Here is a 22381-nt window from a genome sequence, read left to right as displayed (position 1 = left end):
TATATAAAACACAGTGTCTATATATAACACAGGGTCTATATAAAACACAGGGTCTATATAAAACACAGGGTCTATATATAACACAGGGTCTATATAAAACACAGGGTCTATATAAAACACAGGATCTATATAAAACACAGTGTCTATATAAAACATGGTCTATATAAAACACGGTCTATATAAAACACAGGGTCTATATATAACACAGGGTCTATATAAAACACAGTGTCTATATATAACACAGGGTCTATATAAAACACAGGGTCTATATAAAACACAGGGTCTATATATAACACAGGGTCTATATAAAACACAGTGTCTATATATAATACAGTGTCTATATATAACACAGGGTCTATATAAAACATGGTCTATATAAAACACAGGGTATATATATAACACAGTGTCTATATATAACACAGTGTCTATAAAACACAGTGTCTATATATAACACAGTGTCTATATAAAAAACAGGGTCTATATAAAACACGGTCTATATAAAACACGGGGTCTATATAAAACACAGGGTCTATATAAAACACAGTGTCTATATATAACACAGGGTCTATATAGAACACAGTGTCTATATATAACACAGTGTCTATATAAAAAACAGGGTCTATATAAAACACAGGGTCTATATAAAACACAGTGTCTATATATAACACAGGGTCTATATAGAACACAGTGTCTATATATAACACAGTGTCTATATAAAAAACAGGGTCTATATAAAACACAGTGTCTATATAAAAAACAGGGTCTATATAAAACACGGTCTATATAAAACACGGGGTCTATATATAACACGGGGTCTATATATAACACAGTGTCTATATAAAACATGGTCTATATAGAACACAGTGTCTATATATAACACAGTGTCTATATATAACACAGGGTCTATATAGAACACAGTGTCTATATATAACACAGTGTCTATATAAAAAACAGTGTCTATATAAAACACAGTGTCTGTATATAACACAGGGTCTATATAAAACACAGGGTCTATATAAAACACAGGGTCTATATAAAACACAGGATCTATATAAAACACAGTGTCTATATAAAACATGGTCTATATAAAACACGGTCTATATAAAACACAGGGTCTATATATAACACAGGGTCTATATAAAACACAGTGTCTATATATAACACAGGGTCTATATATAACACAGTGTCTATATATAACACAGGGTCTATATATAACACAGGGTCTATATAAAACACAGGATCTATATAAAACACAGGGTCTATATAAAACACAGGGTCTATATATAACACAGTCTCAGCTATGTTTAAGCCTACCTCAGAGGGGTAAACACTCATGTTTCATCTTGTAGTGAGGAGATGAGTAACCTTTCCTGAAACCTGAAGACTTGTGTTAGCTCCCCAAGGATTCAAACCAGGTTAGTTAACACTGGTGTAACACTCTCTTACTCTTTGCAGTTATGTTGCTGTGTACAGTATATTGACCTCAGTTAGATGCTGTAACACACGTTTAAACCACTAGATACACTTGCTACATTCTCACTTTGTCACTTCGACTGGCTTTGTATGTAATTTATGTCTTGGAATTCATTACACTCCTCTGTGACACTGCTTTGTTCAAATCTACTTCAAATGAAATTGAAATCCTGACACTAGTTCCATTCTGTTTCTTATCTTCTCTCCCGATCTCTCTCCTCTCATACCCTACCATTCTCTTTCACCCTTCCACCCCTCCTCTCTCTTTCTCGCTGTCTCTTTCTCTTTCCCCTTATCCTTATCTCCCTCTCAGCTCCCTTCTCTCCTCTCGGCAGTGAGACTGTGGTGAAGTTTGATCCCTATGGCGACGGGATGGGACGTTACAACATCTTCAGTTACCAGCGCAACGCTGATCGCTATGGCTACGTGCCCATCGGCGAGTGGGCAGAGACTCTGAGCCTGAGCAGTGACCTGATTCGCTGGCCAAGGGAGGTGGTGCCCCCATCCCAGTGCAGTGACCCATGTGCCCGCAATGAGATGAAGAAGATGCAGGCTGGTGAGGAACACACACACACACACACACACACACACACATAGGGCTTTGAGCAGGCTGCTCACTGCGATCTAGTGACAGCACTAATAGAAGTTTCCATGTAATTTGTTTTGGAGAATGAAACGATTTTAGCAGCTGGCTTTCATGTAAACAACCTAGTTTCCTTTTCTAACATAAACTCTGCCTAAGTTAATGTATATGTTTTATACCTGTATCTTGTAGGAGAGTACTGTTGTTGGATCTGTACTGCATGTGAGGCTCATGAGTACCTAGCTGATGAGTTCACCTGTTCGCCCTGCGCCCCCGGCCAGTGGCCCAGTGAAGACCTCACTTTCTGCTATGACCTGCCCGAGGACTACATCATGTGGGAGGACGCCTGGGCCATCGGACCCATCAGCATCGCCATTGTCGGGTGAGACTTTAGAGGAGAGGAAGAGGGATAAGTATCACCAGTTGGTATATATATAGTGCATTCAGACCCCTTCCATTTTACACATTTGGTTAAGTTACAGCCTTATTCTAAAATATATATATATATATTTGTATCACCATCAATCTACACACAATACCCCATAATGACAAAGCGAAAAACAGGTTTTTCAAACTTTTTGCAAATTTATAAAACATGCCTGATTTACGTAAGTGTTCAGACCCTTTGTTATGAGACTTGAAATTGAGCTCAGGTGCATCCAGGTGCATCCTGTTTGCATTGATATTTCTACAACTTGATTGGAAAACCACCTGTGGTAAATTCAATTGATTGGACATGATTTGGAAAGGCACACACCTGTCTATATAAGTTCCCACAGCTGACAGTGCATGTCAGAGCAAAAACCAAGCCATGAGGTCAAAGGAATTGTCTGTAGAGCTCTGAGACAGGATTGTGTCGAGGCACAGATCTGGGGAAGGGTACCAAAAAATGTCTTCAACATTGAAGGTCCTGAAGAACACAGTGGCCTCCATCATTCTTAAATGGAATAAGTTTGGAACCACCAAGACTCTTCCTAAACCTGTCCAAACTGAGCAATTGGGGGAGAAGGGCCTTGGCCAACCCTTCTCTGGTCTGATGAAACCAAGATTGAATTTTTTCCAAGTGCACCAGCAACTCCTGTGGCGGGCCTGGCACAGTGCATGCTAACAAAGGTCGCCAGGTGCACGGTGTTTCCTCCGACACATTGGTGCGGCTGGCTTCCGGGTTGGATGCGCGCTGTGTTAAGAAGCAGTGCGGCCTGGTTGGGTTGTGTTTCGGAGGACGCATGACTTTCGACCTTCATCTCTCCCGAGCTGTACGGGAGTCGTTGCGATGAGACAAGATACCACGAAAAAGGGGGGTAAAATTCACAAAAAAATTATATATAAAAAATAAATAAATGCCAAGCCTCATGTCTGGAAGAAACCTGGCACCATCTCTACGGTGAAGCATGGTGGTAGGCGCATCATGTTCTGGGGGTGTTTTTCAGCAGCAGGGACTGGGAGACTAGTCAGGATTGAGGGAAGATGGACGTGGGATAAATTACACAGAGATCCTTGACGAAAACTGCTCCAGAGCGCTAAGGACCTCAGACTGGGGTGAAGGTTCACCTACCAACAGGATAATGACCCTAAGCACACAGCCAACACAACGCAGGAGTGGCTTCAGGACAAGTCTCTGAATGGCCTTGAGTGGCCCAGCCAGAGCCCGGACTTGAACCCGATCAAAGACCATACAAAAGGCATAGGTGTAAAGTACAGGCTTTTGTTTAGGCCTAGTACAAATTCTAGTCGAATTAGGGGATTCAATAAAATCAACTGAAACTGATTTACTCTCCCTCTGCAGGTTCCTCTGTACATCTCTGGTGTTCTGGGTGTTTGTGAGACACAACAACACGCCCCTGGTGAAGGCGTCAGGCAGAGAGTTGTGTTACATCCTGCTGCTGGGTGTCTTCATGTCCTACTCCCTCACCTTCCTCTTCCTGGCCAAGCCCTCTCCTACTATCTGCGCCATGCGACGCCTCGGCCTAAGCACCTCATTCGCTGTCTGCTACTCAGCCCTGCTCACTAAGACCAATCGGATCGCCCGGATCTTCAGCGGGGTAAAGGACGGGGGCGGGACCACAAGGCCTCGCTTCATAAGCCCCACCTCTCAGGTCAGAGGTCATCCTAGCTGTCAATCAAACAGGGATAGAGAGAAGGAGAGGGGAGGAAGGTAGGGAGGGAAGTTATAGTTCAGATGATGATGGTGTTCCTCTGTCTGATGGTGTCCCCTTCCCCCTTGCCCTCCCCTCCCCAGGTGTTTATCTGTCTCAGTCTGATATCGGTCCAGTTAGTGATGGTGTCTGTGTGGTTGCTGCTGGAGGTTCCTGGTACCAGGAGGTTTACGTTACCGGAGCGACGGCAGACAGTGATCCTGAAGTGTAACGTCCGTGACTCCAGCATGCTGCTGTCACTAGTATATGACGTGCTCCTGGTCATCCTGTGTACCGTGTAGGTGGTGTGTGTGTGGTGTGTGTGTACTTTTCAATGTATTATTCTGTTTATTACTTTTGACTTGAAGGATTATTTAGTCTTTCTTTTTGTGTCCTTTATCTGATCTAGGTACGCCTTCAAGACCAGGAAGTGTCCAGAGAACTTCAATGAGGCTAAATTCATTGGATTTACCATGTACACAACCTGTATCATCTGGCTAGCCTTCCTACCCATATTCTACGTCACATCCAGTGACTACAGGGTAAGAGCATGGTACACACACACACACACACACACACACACACACACAGCCCTAGGCTGTGGAAAAAATAAACCGCTCCTGTGGTCTCATTAATCTGACTTTGTGATTAGTCAGGTAGGGTGTGTGTGAAGCAGGATCACGCGCATGTGTGCTTTTGTGTCTGTTCATGCATATGTCCACAAAAATAATAATTCCTTCCTTCCTCTGCTCCTCTGTTCCAATGGAGTTACCATGCGATCTGTCTCCCTCTACAGGTCCAGACCACCACCATGTGTATCTCTGTCAGTCTCAGTGGTTTCGTGGTGTTGGGCTGTATGTTCGCTCCCAAGGTCCACATCATCATGTTCCAACCACAGAAGAACGTCACCAGTCTCCGCCTCAATATCAACCGCTTCAGTGTCAGTGGTCCTGCCACCACATGCGCTTCACACGGTATGGTTCAGTTACGGTCATAGACACTGACCACTGTGCATGGTTTGTTTATGTTGCCGAGTTCTAATTTAACTAAATTCCTTAATCTTTTTTCTTCCCATTTTTCTCTCTCTCTCTCTCTCTCTCTCACTATCACTCTCACACACACACACACACACACACACACACACACACACACACACACACACACACACACACACACACACACACACACACACACACACACACACACACACACACACACACATCAGTGAGTGCCCAGTATGTACCGACTGTGTGTAATGGGAGAGAAATTGTTGACTCCACCACTTCCTCTCTGTGACCCCACCCACTCACCTCTCTATCCCCACCCCCCAGAGACTTAGTCAATAGGCACACATTGTGCCCCCCTGTCCCCTCTCCCACCACGTGGACTAGCACAGTACCATTTCATGTCTGTAGAAAGTGTGCATTATGATTAAATTATTTTCTAGTGCTGTACATATCATGGAATCAACATTGTTGTAGACATACAAAAGAACAAGAGAAAATTTGTAGGAGGATTTTTTGACGCTTTGTTTTTGATAGCTTTGTTAAAAGGCTGTGTTAATTTATTTATAACTGTGTTAGGGTTGTGATAGGAGTGTGTTGTGTATGTGTGTTAGGGTTGTGATAGGAGTGTGTTGTGTGTTAGGGTTGTGATAGGAGTGTGTTGTGATAGGAGTGTGTTGTGTGTGTTAGGGTTGTGATAGGAGTGTGTTGTGTGTGTGTGTGTTAGGGTTGTGATAGGTAATGCTGACATCACCGGCCACGTGTGTGCGTCTGCATGTGCCATTGCGCGCATGTTGATTTTGTACATCCACACCAGACGCGATCGTGACATGCAGGTTGAAATATCAAAACCAAACTATATTAATTTGGAGGCAGGTCGAAACATTCATGGACATTTAGCTAGCTAGCTGTTGAGACTGCTAGTTAGTCCTGGGAGATGCACATTGGGTTGATATTTTACCTGACATGCATATGGTCTTCTAACTTTAACATTTTGACCCGGAGTCATACAAAATCTTGTTTCTCTACTCTGACGATTAATCCACAGATAAAAAATGAAAACCTACTTAGTTTTGTTATATTTAATTAATCTCTCCTCCTGTGTTTGTCAAGCATCCACGTGGGTCTGTATCTTCCTGATATTCAATAAGGAGGGGACTTGCAGTCCGTGGAGCGTCTCAAATAGAACCAAGTTCTATTTTAGCGTGTGGCTATGCAGACGCTCGTTCAAGCGCGTGAGCGGTGCGTACGAAATTATTGAATAATATATACTGTATGTGTCCATTTATTTTGCAACACTCGTGCACACAATGTGGCCTGTGAGGTTAGAGTTGTGATAGGAGTGTGTGTGTGTGTGTGTGTGTGTGTGTGTGTGTTAGGTGTGTCTGAAAACAGATGTTCTGTACGAGTAGTGGCTGCAACAGCCTCACCTGCAATAGCCCACAGACTTTCTACTCTTGTGCTTTTTTTGTAGGTCTCATTGTAATAACCCAGTCAGTATGCATTTGTATGTTGTATCTGTATATTTGTATATATAATTACTGATGGTTGGAACAGCACAATGTTGACAGTATTATGTAACTCCAGTAGGATTCCCACTACTGTGGACTGACTGTGGATGAAGCTCTGTGAGTGTTGACTAGCCCATAGGAATAGAATGGCTGGAACGGACGGACGTAGTCTCTAATTCATATAGTATGTTGAATCACACATTTGCTCTTATTATAGCAGAATAGTATCAAATATGTATTGAACTTTCCCAATATGGCAGCCAGTCCACCCAATATGGACTGTGGTTTTGAACTGGAATGTTCCTTCTACTCATTCTAATTCCATGGGACAGCCACTATGGCCATAGTAACAGACGTGTGTACAACAACAACGTTTCTATTTAACTGGTATTTCCGCATCAAACGTTAGCATCAGTGTGACAACTCAAGGTAGTTCATTAAAAGTGACTCTTTCCAAGTCTTAACTGTCAATATTAAAGAAACATTGTTGATGCAATGTCACTGATGTTTAATTTAGCATTTACAAACATTCTTTGAAATCATTCCACAAGCACGGTTTGTAGAAAAGACTTTGCTGCAAACAAGTCTAGCTGAACACACATCTTCCCAGCATCCTTTAAACCAATGGGTAGTGCGTTCTCCCATGTCAATGTGTCCTGTAGTCATGTGATGTTCTATTAACCGCTATACGCTGTGTGTCTGCTAGGCTTATGCTCCAGGTAGAGGTTGTCCTTATAGGCACAGATCTAGGATCCGTTTACAGTCCACCAATCCTAACCTTAACCAGTAGGGGTAAAGATGTAAAACTGACCTTAGAGCAGTGTCTGTGGTTAAAGTCATCCTACTCCCGGTGTTACTATAGCCTCCCCCGGTCTCATTGTGTATATAAAATCAGGTGGGAGGAAGTTATTTTTTATGCATCTCAAAAGGATTCCTATCCTGGTCGCCTCGTCTTCTTTTCTTCATCCCACTTTTCCGTAGTGTGAAACATTAAGGAAGTGGAGTCCAGGAGAATGAGGCCACACCCCTCTCTGCTAACAGGATTTCCTGGGGTGTAATAACCGGTGTTGCACCTCTGACGCAGTGAGCCTGTCAAAAATTTCCCCAAAGTCTTTGCAATAGTGAAAGACAGACACAAAGAGGGAGAGAGCGTTTCTGTGATTGAGCGGAACCTAAAGAAGTTTGTGTGTGTGTTGCAGCAGGCCGAGAGGACCTGGATTATGTAAAAGCATCCCATGGCCCAGGAGGCAGAGCAGTATTGTTCAGCCCAGACACACACTAACATACATACAGCTCAGAGATTGGGAGGCTTTGTTGTCCCTAGGCTTATGCATTCACTCCCCAGCCTTGCACCCACCAGATACTAGACCCTCCTATTCCCTCCCCGCATTGCACATCACTATAGCAAACCACTGCAACATCCACTTTCACAATTCCTTTTGTTCTGATAGAGTGGGATGGGGGAGTCAAGCATGAAGAACAGAGGTGGGGGATGTTGATTCACACAAGTTCAAATCAAACTTTATTTGTCACATGCGCTGACTACAAGTGCACAGTAGACCTTACCGTGAAATGTTTATTTACAAGCCCTTAACCAACAGTGCAGTTCAAGAAGAGTTAAGAAAATATTTACCAAATAAACTAAAGTAAAACATAATAAAAACACAATAACATAACAATAATGAGGCTATATACAGCGGGTAGACTTGGCGCTCCGGTACCGCTTGCCGTACTGTAGCAGAGAAAACAGTGACTTGGGTGACTGGAGTCTCTGACAATATTATGGGTTTTCCTCTGACACTGCCTATTATATAGGTCCAGGATTACATGAAGCTTGGCCCCAGTGATGTACTGGGCCGTACGCACTACCCTCTGTAGTGCCTTATGGTCAGATGCCAAGCAGTTGCCATACCAGGCAGTGATTCAACCGGTCAGGATGCTATTGATGGTGCAGCTGTAGAACTTTGAGGATTTGGGGACCCATACCAAATCTTTTCAGTCTCCTGAGGGGGAAAAGGTTTTGTCGTGCCCTCTTCACTACTGTCTTGGTGTGTTTGGACTATGATAGATTGTTGGTGATGTGGACACCAAGGAACTCACGACCTGCTCCACGACAGCCCCGTTGATGTTAATGGGGGCCTGTTCAGCCCGCTTTTTCCTTTTTCCATCAGCTCCTTTGTCATTGAGGGAGAGGTTGTTGTCCTGGCACCACACTGCCAGTTCTCTGACCTCCTACCTATAGGCTGGCTAAATGTTGTCGGTGATCAGGCCTACCACTGTGTCGTCAGCAAACTTAATGGTGATGTTGGAGTCGTGTTTGGCCACGCAGTCGTGGGTGAACAGGGAGTACAGGAGGAGACTAAGTACACACCCGAGGGGCCCCAGTGTTGAGGATCAGCGTGGCAGACGTGTTGTTGCCTACCCTTACCACCTGGGGGCGGCCTGTCAGGAAGTCCAGGATCCAGTTGCAGAGGGAGATGTTTAGTACCACGGTCCTTACTGATGAACTTTGTGGGCACTATGGTGTTGAACGCTGATAAGTAGTCAATGAACAGCATTCTCACATAGGGGTTCCTTTTATCCAGGTGGCAAAGGGCAATGTGAAGTGCGATTGAGGCATCAGTGGATCTGTTGGGGTGGTATGCAAATTGGAGTGGGTCTAGGGTGTCTGGGAGGATGCTGTTGATGTGAGCCATGACCAGCCTTTCAAAGCACTTCATGGCTACCGACGTAGTGTGCTACAGGGCAGTAATCATGTAGGCAGGTTACCTTCTCTTCTTTGAGCACAGGGACTATGGTGGTCTCCTTGAAACATGTAGGTATTACAGACTCAGTCATTTAGAGGTTGAAAATGTCAGTGAAGACACTTGCCAGTTGGTCCGCGTATGCTTTGAGTACACGTCCATCTGGCTTTGTGAATGTTGACTTGTTTAATAAAGGTCTTGCTCACATTGGCTACCGCGAGCTTTATCACACATTCATCCAAAACACTGGTGCTCTCGTGCATGCTTCAGTGTTGCTTGCCTCGAAGCGAGCGTAAAAGGCATTTAGCTTGTCTGGTAGGCTCGCGTCACTGGGCAGCTCGCGTCTGGGTTTCCCTTTGTAGTCCATAATAGTTTTCAAGCCCTGCCACATCCGACGAGCGTCAGAGCCGGTGTAGTAGGATTCAATCTTACTACACCGGCTCTCTAATGACGGGACTTGGTGGAAAACGCCCTCTCTCAGCCAACCCTTCTCTCCACATCCCACCTCTCCATCTCACTCCCAGCCTTTGTCTCCCCATCTTTCTCTGTCACCCACGCCAGTCTCCCTTCTCTCATCTTGTGAAACTTTGCTGGTGTACTTGTCTGAGCCAAGATAGCTTAAGACAGGCTCTGTACAGATACTGAGCCCACTGCAACACATCATGCCAAGAAGGGTTCTATGAGCCCACTCCAACAGGCCAAGCACACGGAAACAGAGCCGGACTCATATACAAGCCAAGGACATGGGGCTGTCACAACAGGAGCCTTGAGGAGATGGAAGAGATGGAGAGGGAGAGATATGAGGCATACTCCCTTTGAAAGACTACTACTTAGCTTGACCAACAGATGACAGGCATTGTAATGTGTACATATGATAATAGGCTATGAAAGTGACTGGTCATTCACTAGCAATGTAGATCAGTACAACAGAACAGTGATGTTAAGTCAGTGTTTTACCATTATCAGTGTCAATTTTAATGGTACCAAGTGTGTCCAAAGGGGTCTTTAATAATGTTAACAAATGTGTTCGCTTTCACAGCGTATTCTAAACTGGAATTAACCAGTGTTTCCCAGATGTTAAAGGAACAGGCCAGAACATTCCGGAGTCGAGGTAGAAGTTGCTCCAATAAGCACAGATCTAGGATCAGATCCTCAATTCTAACTGTAACCATTAGAGGATGACAATGTATCTGACCCTAGATCAGTGGTTAGGGACAATTTCACCCTACTCCACAATCTGGAGTCAAGGTGAACCCTGACCTCTTTGGACTGGCCAATCACAAAGCAATAGAGCTCATGATGCGTGCAATAATGAAGACATGACGACATCATAATAAACCATAACAAATGATACGCCTGTGTTGTTTGCTGTTTTTTGTGTGTGCAGGACCTTCATTAGAAGTGAAGGGACAGATTCAAAGTGTACACAAACAATTTATTTAACTTGAAATAACAGAAAGAAGGTCAGAATCATATCATCGTATGCATAATGTAACATCGCCACGCCTGACTGAACTAGGAGAGGGTGAGGGACACTCCCTCTTCAACATCACCATGGTATCCCAAAGCCTACACAGCCCCCCTAAAACAAACCAGACAGATCAAATGTGTCACTGCTCACGGACGGTGCTGGTCAGACTGAGATGAGACTGTACAAGGGTGTGTGTGTGTGTAAGTCGGCCGGGTATCTAGGGCTATGTGTGCACTTCTATCTCAAAGGATTGGACAGAAAGAACATCCCACCAAGCCTTTCAGAGGGCACGTGGAACACTTTCTTTCCTCATATCCAGATTATTAGTTTAAGGGTTGGTGTGAAGTTGGTCTCAGATGGCAAAACACCTGAATAAAAACAACATGGCCACCAAAGCAACCTGATAACAGAGTGACGGAAAATAGCACAAAAACATCCCACATTTAGACTCTACACGACCCATATACCACACACATCGTCTTAAATTACATCACCCATATACCACAACATACACACCCTCTTAAATTACACCACCCATTTACCACACCATACACACCCTCTTAAATCATGCCAGCCATATACCACATACACACCCTCTTAAATTACACCACCCATATACCACACCATACACACCCTCTTAAATCATGCCAGCCATATACCACACCATACACACCCTCTTAAATTACACCACCCATATACCACACCATACACACCCTCTTAAATTACACCACCCATATACCACACCATACACACCCTCTTAAATCATGCCATCCATATACCAACAATCCAGAGATAATGAAAGAAGGGTGTAATGTCCTTTCACATGTGTTTGTGTCAGTGCGCGTACATTATGGGTGTGTGTTCTCTCAGGGGGTGTGTGTACTCTGCATGTGTGTATGTATCACAGGAGGCTGCTGATGGGAGGACAGCTCATAGTAATGGCCGGAACGGAGCGAATGGACTGACATCAAACACATGGAAACCATGTTTGATGTATTTCATGCTATTCCACTCCAACCTTTACCACGAAACCCTCCTCCCCCATTAAGGTGCCACCAACCTCCTGTAGTATGTATGTTAAGGTTTCAAACACTCAACAGGGGTGATCTGTTGAAAAAGTCTCTGAGGGGTTGGTCTCTCTCCCTGTTCTCTTTCCTCTTTCTTCACCCCCAACACCAATCCGTTTGACTGTGTGTAGTTCAACTGTTCAGTTTCATAACTTTCTCTGTTTCCCTGTGGATGAAATAGACAGATACACACGTTAGTCCGGGATCTAGCATTACCAAGAGAGAAACAGATTCTGCACTTGCAAATGAATGCACACACGTAGGCAATGTAGTTTGATTTCTGCGTAGTTTTTACCCTAGATGTGATGGCTTTGAGTTTGCGTAACAGTGATGTTTTTTTTGGAGTAGACTACCTCGTCCTCCACCTCTCCCTCCCTCCATCACAGCTGTCCAACCACTGGCAGTTCACACTCCTTATTGGACGACATCACCAGCTTAGAGGACTTATACTCCAGCCTATCAGAGACAGGAAGAGACTTAGAAAAGTCAACCTACAGTACTTGTTCTTCCAGAAGTATGAATTAATTAATGGGGTGAAGGACTGAATCAGTTCCTACCTCTTGTTCTTCTTCCAGAAGTAGCAGGTGATGAAGAGCAGTGCAGCGGTGAATACTCCTATCGCCGCCCCCATCTTTACCAAGAAGTCCATGCTATTACACGGCCAGGTCTTGTTCTCCGGGAGGGACACCCCTCCTTTACACAGTTTTGGTTCATTCCAGACGTACAGCATGTTCTGGGGAGAGTGCAGGAACACACAAAGCATCAAGTTGAATTTAATATTATAGAATTAAGCAATAAGGCCTGGGGGGATGTGGTATATGGCAATATACCACGTCTAAGGGTTGTTCTTATGCACAACGCAATGTGGAGTGCCTGGATACAGCCATTAGCCGTGGTGTATTGGCCATATACCACAAACCCCAGAGGAGCCTTATTGATATTATAAACTGGTTTCCAACGTAATTAGAACAGTAATAATAATGTTTTGGTCATACGCGTGGTATATGGTCTGATATACCACGGCTTTCAGCCAATCAGCATTCAGGGCTCGAACCACCCGGTTTATAACTGAACATAGAGAATGGTAAGTATAACACACGCACACATCTCCCTTGCAGGCTGTCTATCTGGTGGTAGTCCGTGGCGGTACACTGAGGACACGCCCTCGAGGTACAGCAGTCACATCTCCCAGCCGGACACTGACTACAACAGAGAAACATACCGTAACTGTTATGTATGTAACCATTACTTTATAAGGACAGTCTCAATGAGATTTAATCTAATCAAATCTGAATGCTAAATCCATGTTTGTTTTCAGCTTCCTTCATTCCCCCAGCCTGCAGCCCCATCACACAGAGTTAGATAACTAGCTGCCTGGGAGTAAAAACAAACTACTCCATACTAATTTGACAGTCACAAGAGGATTCAGATTTTCTGTGAATTCAGTTTGCAGTTCATTTCGAGCTTGGACTTCTTTCAAGTCGCTCCTTTTAGTAGAAAACTCCATTGAGGCTGCAGTTTCTGAGAAAGACAGAAAGAGGAAAAGAGAGAAAGAGAGAGGGGGAAGAGGAGCGGGAAGGAGCCAGACAGACAGGAAGTACCTGGGTACCTGAGTTCTCCTTGTGAGCTCCTATCCGAGTTACAGCGAAGTGTCACCACCACATTACGACCCGCTTCACATGCCGAGGTTGCCCTAGAGAACTAATCAATAGAAACACAACATATGGTGAAAAAACAGCAGGGTACTACTGTGTAAGAGCTACTAAAAACTACTAGCTGGGCCCCAATAACAGTATCCACAGAAGAGGTTGTTTTAGAATGTGTTTTAGGATGTAGAGAACATAAACCTACTGGTAGAAGTTTGCATTTAGGACTTTGTTGGTGGTCTTATGGAACAAGTCTGGTCTTGCCTTCACTCCATCCAGAGGCCACTGGTGCTCCTACACACATTCAGCCATCAACAGGGTTGGGAAGGTTACTTTCTAAATGTAATCCATTACAGGTACTAGGTACTTTCTAATGAATGCTCCTATCGCCGACCCCATCTGTACCAAGAAGTCCATGCTATTACACGGAGAGGTCTTGTTCTCTGGGAGGGACACCCCTCCTTTACACAGCTTTGGTTCATTCTACACATACAGCGTGTCCTGGGGAGAGAGCAGGAACACACATGATAAAGTTGAATTTAATATTATATACAATTGAAGTCAGAAGTTTACATACACCTTAGCCAAATACATTTAAACAAATACATTTAAACTCAGTTTTTCACAATTACTGACATTTAATGCTAGTAAAGATGCCCCGTCTTAGGTAAATTAGGATCACCACTTTATTTTAAGAATGTGAAATGTCAGAATAATAGTAGAGAGAATGATATATTTCAGCTTTTATTTTGTTCATCACATTGCCAGTGGGTCAGAAGTTTGCATACACTCAATTAGTATTTGGTAGCATTGCCTTTAAATTGTTTAACTTGGGTCAAACATTTCGGGTAGCCTTCCACAAGCTTTCCACAATAGGTTGGGTTTGGCACATTCCTCCTGACAGAGCTGGTAACTGAATCGGGTTTTTAGGCCTCCTTGCTCGCACACGCATTTTCAGTTCTGCCCACAAATTTTCTATAGGATTGAGATCAGAGCTTTGTGATGGCCACACCAATACCTTGACTTTGTTGTCCTTAAGCCATTTTGCCACAACTTTGGGAGTATGCTTGGGGTCATTTTCCATTTGGAAGACCCATTTGCAACCAAGCTTTAACTTCCTGACTGATGTCTTGAGATGCTGCTTCAATTTATCCACATCATTTTCCATCCTCATGATGCCATCTATTTTGTGAAGTGCACCAGTCCCTCCTGCAGCAAAGCACCCCCACAACATGATGCTGCCACCCCCACAACATGATGCTGCCACCCCCTGTGCTTCACGGCTGGGATGGTATTCTTCGGCTTGCAAGCCTCCCCTCATTTTGTCTGTCATAGTTGAAGTGTACCTATGATGAAAATTACAGGCCTCTCTCATCTTTTTAAGTGGGAGAACTTGCACAATTGGTGATTGACTAAATACTTTTTTGCCCCACTGTATAGGCCTATTGTTTGCGTGTTTTGTTGGTGACGCTTTGATATCTCAATCATTTGCAGCCGTTTAAAGGGTGAATCTACAGTTGAAACAATAACAAAGCCTCACCCTGCCTCTGTTTTGGTAAAAAACTGATTACTCTCAGATTAATAGACAGAGTAATGGATGCAAGGACTGACCATCCATTAAATAAAAAGTATTGTTTTAACCTTATTTTTAGGCCACACAGTGTTTGTGTACATTTACAATGTTTGCAAACATTGGAGTAAAACAACTTTATATGTTCGGTTCTCATGGAGTGTGACAGTTGAACAAAGCTCATTAGGCATTCAAGAATCAGTGGATGGATATACACTACCTGTCAAAATTTTTAGAACAACTACTCATCCAAGGGTTTTTCTTTATTTTTACTATATTGTAGAGTAATAGTGAAGACATCAAAACTATGAAATAACACACGAGGAATCATGTAGTAACCATGAAAAATCAAAACAGTGTTTATATTTGAGATTCTTCAAATAGCCACCCTTTACCTTAATGACAGCTTTGCACACACTTGGCATTCTCTCAACCAGCTTCATCTGGATTGCTTTTCCAACAGTCTTGAAGGAGTTCCCACATATGCTGAATACTTGTTGGCTGCTTTTCCTTCACTCGGCGGTCCAAATCATCCCAAACAGTCTCAATTTGGTTGAGGTCGGGGGATTGTGGAGGCCAGGTCATCTGCTACAGCACTCCATCACTCTCCTTCCTGGTAAAATAGCCCTTATACAGCCTGGGGGTGTGTTGGGTCATTGTCCTGTTGAAAAACAAATGATAATCCCACTAAGCGCAAACCAGATGGGATGGCATATCGCTGCAGAATGCTGTGGTAGCCATGTAGATTTAGTGTGCCTTGAATTCTAAATAAATCACAGACAGTGTCACCAGCAAAGCACCCCCACACCATCACACTTCCTCCTCCATACTTTACGGTGGGAAATACACACGCGGAGATCATCCGTTCACCCACACGGAGGTTCACAAAGACACGGCGGTTGGAACCAAAAGTCTACAATTTGGACTCTAGACCAAAGGACAGATTTCCACCGGTCTAATGTCCATTGTGTGTGTATCTTGGCCCAAGCAAGTCTCTTCTTATTATTGGTGTCCTTTAGTAGTGGTTTCTTTGCAGCAATTCAACCATGAAGGCCTGATTCACACAGTCTCCTCTGAACAGTTGATGTTGAGATGTGTCTGTTACTTGAACTCTGAAGCATTTATTTGGGCTGCAAATTCTGTGGCTGGTAACTCTAATGAACTTATCCTCTGCAGCAGAGGTAACTCTAGGTCTTCCATTCCTGTGGAGGGCCTCATTAGAGCCAGTTTCATCATAGCGCACGATGGATATGCGACTGCACTTTTCCGAAGTTGACTGACCTTCATGTCTTAAAGTAATGATGGACTGTTGTTTCTCTTTAATTATTTGAGCTTTTCTTGCCATAATATGGTCTTGGTCTTTTACCAAACAGGGCTATCTTCTGTATACCATCCCTACCTTGTCAAAACACCACTGATTGGCTCAAACACATTAAGGAAAGAAATACCACAAATGAACTTTTAACAAGGCACACCTGTTAATTAAAATGCAGGTGACTATCTCATGATGCTGGTTGAGAGAATGCCAAGAGTGTCCAAAGCTGTCATCAAGGCAAAGGGTGGCAATTTGAAGAATCTCAAATATATTTTGATTTGTGTAACACTGTTTTGGTTACTACATGATTCCATATGTGTTATTTCAAAGTTTTGATGTCTTCACTATTATTCTACAATGTAGTGGTGTTAGGTGTTCTAAAAATTTTGACTGGTAGTGTATATCATTCATTTATTTATAAGTCCAAAAAAAATTCAGATCGCTCCTTTTAAGACTATCAAAAGTGCACGAGTTTGAGCATGTGTCTGTTAGGCCTTTTCCAGCAATAATTAGATTGAGCAATAAAAGCCCCACTCGTGGTCTTCTTAAATGAAACTAGTTTTTGACAGTTTGGAGCACAATACCGTGGAGAAGTTTAGAACTCCCTCACATTTGTATTTCATAGGCTGGGACCTGCACCATGCAGCGTTTGCAAGAGGGCATTTTTCACCGGCTGTCAGCTGATTGCAAAAATAATGATTGATAGGCAGCTTAAACTTCTTCAATTCAACCATTATTGGGTTAGGGCTCCCGAGTGGTGCACCTCTCAGTGCTAGAGGCGTCACTACAGACACCCTGGTTTGAATCCAAGCTGTATCACAACCGGCCGTGATTGGGAGTCCCATAGGTTGGTGCACAATTGGTCCAGTGTCGTCCGGGTTTGGCCAGTGAAGGCCATCATTGTAAATAAGAATTTGTTTTTAACTGACTTGCCTATTTTAATAAAAGGTTTCAAAAATAAAAAAAAATGATAATAAATATATACATTTGTGAACAGCCATCCACAACAACCACAATCCGTAAGCTGCAAATAGGTAAATGAGAGAGTAGCAATGTGATTCACATCAATGCGCTATGTAGATGTCAATAATAAGTGATAAGGTACGACACCACTGGTGTCATCCTTACCGCTAAGCGTTTATTCAAGCATCTTTGGATGCCGACAGCAGTCGCACCATTGCTTAGCTTGAACTGTAGCCTATTCCTGCACTTTTTCTGCGATCCATCAAACACATTTGCTGTGTCATCAGTGGTCTCTGATATATATATATTTTTTTACCTTTATTTAACTAGGCAAGTCAGTTAAGAACAAATTCTTAGTGGGTTAACTGCCTGTTCAGGGGTAGAATGACAGATTTGTACCTTGTCAGCTTGGGGGTTTGAACTTGCAACCTTCCGGTTACTAGTCCAACGCTCTAACCACTAGGCTACCCTGCCGCCCCGTAGTGGTCAGACTCGCTCAGGCAGAACCTACTTAAACTTGTGACCCTTTTTATCAATGCTGATTAGAATGTCATTGAGAAAACAGAAAGGTGTCCGCAAACAATGTCTCGCAAACATCCTTTCTGAATTGAAAAGTAATCCAAGAAGTAATCTAGATTTTCAAATGTATATGTAATCTGATTACAATATTTTTGCTGGTAACGTAGCGGATTAGTTTTCATGTAATCCGTTACTCCCCAACCCTGTCCATTAATCAATCAAACAACACCTATTCTATACCAGTGCCAAAGACTGGCATCAGGTTACAAGGAAAGTGTGTTGTTGTGTGTACTCACCCAAGAACGTGTCTGCTGAGCTGATGGACTGGGAGGATAGTGCTGTGCGGAAGCCCCGCCCACTGGAGGGGATGATGGTTGATTGACAGATGAAACTCTCCACCACATTGGCTGATTCCCCTGTCTCTCTCTGAGAGTCGGCGCTGGATAGCACAGTCACATTATCTGTACACACAGCCCTCCTATCCTGAGAAATTGAAGCTCAATTCAGGATCACAATGTAATTGTAGGTTGAAAATATTGTTCATCAATGTGTGTGTGCGTGTGCCTGCGTACCTCTCCACAGAGGCTGATGTTGAAGAGGTGGTAGTACTTAGTTCCTTTAGAGGTAAAACTGGGTCTGTTCATCAGTGTTCCAACAGAGCCGAGAGAACTATAGTCAAAACTCTGAGACCCTTTGTTATCAGAGTAGGAAAAACACACAAACATTCAGTTGTGCACTATTATGCAACTTGTGGAAGAAACAATGGACACACACTTTTCTTCACCAAGCTCGACCCACCTTCACACACACACAGTCTTGTACAGCTAACCTTGTGTGGACACACAATTCAGTCCCATTCAAAATCCTATTTTCCCTCACCCGTATTCTTACCCTTACCCTAACCCTAACCCAAAAACCTAACCTTAACCCTAACCCTAGCTCCTAACCCTAAACGTAATTCTAACCCTAACTCTAACCTTAACCCTAAACCCCCTAGAAATAGCATTGTGTCCCCAATTGGTCCAATTTTTGTTTGTTTACTATTCTTGTGGGGACTTCGGGTCTCCGCAAGGATAGCTAAACACGTCCACACACACACACACCTTGTTACTCTTGCTGGATGGTCCACAGGGTTTGCAGACCTCTGGGCTCTGGGTGTTATGTGAGGTGAGGTGTGTGTTGGGGGGCACTCTGTGCACTGGCTGGTGTGTGTGTGAGTGTGTGTATGTAGTGTCCTGGAGGGCAGGGGACACACAGCGAGCCGGAGGGTTGGGAGAGAAGGGCACAGGCCTGACACTCTGACGACACACCGTCTACCGTGTTACTCACTGAGATGGAGTAGATATGCACCATGCCGTTCACATTCTGACGCACCTGGAGGAGAGAAAGAGAGAAAGTGCTCTATTAGTATAGAATTGGGTGTCTGTGTTACTGCATTGTGTGTGTGTGTTACTGCATTGTGTGTCTGTGTACTGACGTCAGAGTCTTGGTTGGTCCTCTGGAAGGCCTATGTGTATGATACAGAGGTGTTCTTGGTCACGATGTATGTGTGTGACTGTCTGACCTTACTGCCCTCCCACAACTCCACCACCATCATTCTCTTCCTGTTTATATCCTACACACAGTGATGTCATTTCCTTTACACATTCAAAAGTAGTTTACACATGTCCAACTATTTTCCAGTTGCCAATTACAAAAGTCATATTAAAAGAATAGAAATGCCCACACACTTGTGTATATGCTACTGTGTAGTTTGCAGTGAGTGTGGGTTTTTCTTTATCTTGTGCTGTTCTCACCATCATAAAGTACAGCTCACAGTCAGCTGAACACACCATGTCAAACTCAAAGATGATATGGCTAAACTCTGTCCCTACACTTGTTACTGAGGCCTGAGGATGGACACACACACAAATTAAGAGAGATCAAGAAGGAGACGGGAAGAGAGTGAGAGACTGACAGACAGATTGAGGTTAACAGACTCACTTGAAGCCAGGTACGTGGAGGTTGAGGATGAGGTAGTCATTATCAGAGCCCCGTGCGCCACTGCAGATATGATTCCCCGCTACCTCCCAACCTGAGGGAGATACATACATATCAGAACAGATACACACACACACACAACAGGGTCTTCCCTGACTAACTCAAATGTGTCTCATGGCCCACCTATGCATTTTGCTGAAGGCAGGGGTACCCAACCCTCCATCTGGAGAGATAGTCTCTCTTTATTCTAATCCTGCGGTAAAAGCCTGCATATCAGCAGCTTTCCAGGAGGGTTGTTCCTCTTACCCCATAGCCTAAGAGGAACATGTCAACAACAGTAAAGAGCAACAGTGCCCTCTAGACCTCAGCGAGTGCAGCTGCACCAACCCACCGTTAATACCGTCACACTTGGAGCTTCTCACGTTGATGCAGGACGTCTTCATGTTGGCTGGTCCAACATTCCACCACTTAAACTGATAACCTACAGCAGGCTCAGTACCTGCCAGACACGACTCACACACTGGGAGAGAGAGAGAATGGGGAGAGGAGAGGGAGAGAAAGAGATCAACATTTTGGAAGGAATGAGCATTTTTGTCGAAGGAATGAGCGTTACACCGAGGACAATACTCTGGAGCGGGATCGATATGGAGGGAGGTGGAGGGTCCGTCATGATCTGGGGCGATGTGTCACAGCATCGTCGGACTGAGCTTGTTGTCATTGCAGGCAATCTCAACACTGTGCGTTACAGGGAAGACATCCTCCTCCCTCATGTGGTACCCTTCCTGCAGGCTCATCCTGACATGACCCTCCAGCATGACAATGCCACCAGCCGTACTGCTCTTTCTGTGTGTGATTTCCTGCAAGACAGGAATGTCGATGTTCTGCCATGGCCAGCGAAGAGCCCGGATCTCAATCCATTGAGCACGTCTGGGACCTGTTGAATCGGAGGGTGAGGGCTGGGGCCATTCCCCCCAGACATGTCCGGGAACTTGCAGGTGCCTTGGTGGAAGAGTTGATAACATCTCACAGAAAGAACTAGCAAATATTGTGCAGTCCATGAGGAGGAGATGCACTGCAGTACTTAATGCAGCTGGTGGTCACACCAGATACTGACTGTTACTTTTGATTTTGACCCCCCTCTGTTCAGGGACACATTATTCCATTAATGTGTTAATAACATGTCTGTGGAACCTGTTAAGTTTATGTCTCAGTTGTTGAGTCTTATTTACACATGTTAAGTTTGTGAAAATAAACGCAGTTGACAGTAAGAGGACATTTCTTTTTTTGCTGAGTTTATATTTGGACAGTGAAGCTATTTATTTTTTATTTGTCTCTATACTCCACCATATTAGATTTGAGATAGAATGTTTGATTAGGTGACAGTACAGAATGTAATGGCTTTTTTTAAAGATGCTAAGTCAGACAGCTATTTTAAACAGGCCAACAACCTTCAAGAATGGTGCTGGTCAAGTGCCCTCCAAGTCAATGTGGACAAGACAAATGAGCTTATCATCAATGGCAACAACCTGCCAATGTCCCAACCACTCTACCTGAAGGACCAAACAGTGGAAATGATTGGTTGTTTTAAATACCTAGGGCCACAAATTGATGACAAGCTGAGCTTTACAGAGAATGTAGACTTTTTTTTTTTTAAAAGCAAACCTCTTTAAATCAGGGAATTGAAGGGGTTCGGAGTCAGCCAGGATGTTCTGGAGAGGATGTAAAGCAGTCTGGTGGAGAGTATCCTCACATTTAATATGACAGTCTGGTATGGTGATTAAAGAGTGAGGAGCAAAAGCAAACCAACCAGGATAGTAAACACAGCCAGCAAAGTAATAGGTCGACCTCAGGCACAGTTGAGCAGTCTGTTCCACAAGACAACCAAAAGGAAGGCACTGGCTGTCGTTGGCGAACCCTCTACACCCTCAGTTCGAGAGGCTTCCAACTGGCCGGGCACTGCAGAATGCCCATGGCCAAGAAGAACGTGTTCAAAACATTAATTCTAGTACGAACTTCAGTCCCTGGACAATAAAGTAGACAAGCTCAGGATGAGAATCTCCTTCCAGAGAGACATCAGGGACAGGGACTGTAACATATACTGTTTCACAGAATCATGGCTCTCTCTGTATATACTGTCCACGCCCATACAGCCACCTGGGTTTTCAGTACATCGCACAAACAGGAATAAAGAACACTCCGGGAAGAAGAAAGACGGAGTTGTATGTTTCATGATTAACTGACCACGGTCTGATTGGGAAAACGTACAGAAACTCAAGTCGTTTGGTTCACCAATCAAATGCAGACCGTATTACCTCCCAAGAGAACTATCTTTGATTATAGTCATAGCCATGTATACTCTCCCTTCCGGGATGGCTACTAGGCCTTCCCCCGCCCTCCCTT

The 22381-nt window shown here is 43.9% G+C and overlaps 2 protein-coding genes across 4 annotated transcripts in view; one reads left to right on the top strand and one right to left on the bottom strand.

Annotated features, from left to right (window-relative positions):
- LOC110496093 (metabotropic glutamate receptor 3) overlaps positions 1 to 10803 on the top strand; it is a 918426-nt gene extending 907623 nt beyond the window's left edge. The window contains exons 10-16 of the mRNA XM_090207701.1: positions 1787 to 2029; positions 2249 to 2438; positions 3843 to 4152; positions 4296 to 4489; positions 4601 to 4733; positions 4988 to 5165; positions 5417 to 10803. Of these exons, the coding sequence (XP_090063827.1) occupies positions 1787 to 2029; positions 2249 to 2438; positions 3843 to 4152; positions 4296 to 4489; positions 4601 to 4733; positions 4988 to 5165; positions 5417 to 5487 (1319 nt within the window). The 3' untranslated portion in view covers positions 5488 to 10803. The remainder of the gene's footprint in view (positions 1 to 1786; positions 2030 to 2248; positions 2439 to 3842; positions 4153 to 4295; positions 4490 to 4600; positions 4734 to 4987; positions 5166 to 5416) is intronic.
- Positions 10804 to 10864: 61 nt separating this feature from the next.
- On the bottom strand, positions 10865 to 21426 carry LOC110496089 (endosome/lysosome-associated apoptosis and autophagy regulator family member 2-like). 3 transcript variants are annotated; one of them, XM_090207740.1, is made up of 11 exons: positions 20373 to 21426; positions 19985 to 20075; positions 19105 to 19375; positions 18574 to 18692; positions 18298 to 18484; positions 13840 to 14135; positions 13598 to 13689; positions 13092 to 13191; positions 12546 to 12721; positions 12284 to 12444; positions 10865 to 12154 (listed from the first exon to the last, which is right to left on the bottom strand). In XM_090207740.1, the coding sequence occupies exons 9-10, from the start codon at positions 12716 to 12718 to the stop codon at positions 12369 to 12371; spliced, it is 249 nt and encodes an 82-aa protein (XP_090063866.1). In that variant the 5' UTR covers positions 12719 to 12721; positions 13092 to 13191; positions 13598 to 13689; positions 13840 to 14135; positions 18298 to 18484; positions 18574 to 18692; positions 19105 to 19375; positions 19985 to 20075; positions 20373 to 21426; the 3' UTR covers positions 10865 to 12154; positions 12284 to 12368. The 3 variants fall into 3 exon arrangements, with proteins under 3 accessions (XP_090063866.1, XP_090063844.1, XP_090063855.1); XM_090207718.1 differs by lacking the exons at positions 13092 to 13191; positions 13598 to 13689; positions 13840 to 14135; ... (3 more) ...; positions 19985 to 20075; positions 20373 to 21426 and having other exon boundaries at positions 12546 to 12852; XM_090207729.1 differs by lacking the exons at positions 13092 to 13191; positions 13598 to 13689; positions 13840 to 14135; ... (3 more) ...; positions 19985 to 20075; positions 20373 to 21426 and having other exon boundaries at positions 11586 to 12154; positions 12342 to 12444; positions 12546 to 12852.
- Between the last annotated feature and the right edge of the window lie 955 nt (positions 21427 to 22381).

This window comes from Oncorhynchus mykiss, chromosome 2 (genome assembly GCF_057628025.1).
Source record: "Oncorhynchus mykiss isolate SJ-2025 chromosome 2, ASM5762802v1, whole genome shotgun sequence".
Taxonomy (NCBI): domain Eukaryota; kingdom Metazoa; phylum Chordata; class Actinopteri; order Salmoniformes; family Salmonidae; genus Oncorhynchus; species Oncorhynchus mykiss.
Note: the sequence above shows the minus strand (reverse complement) of the source record. Positions and strands in the feature narration are given on the sequence as shown.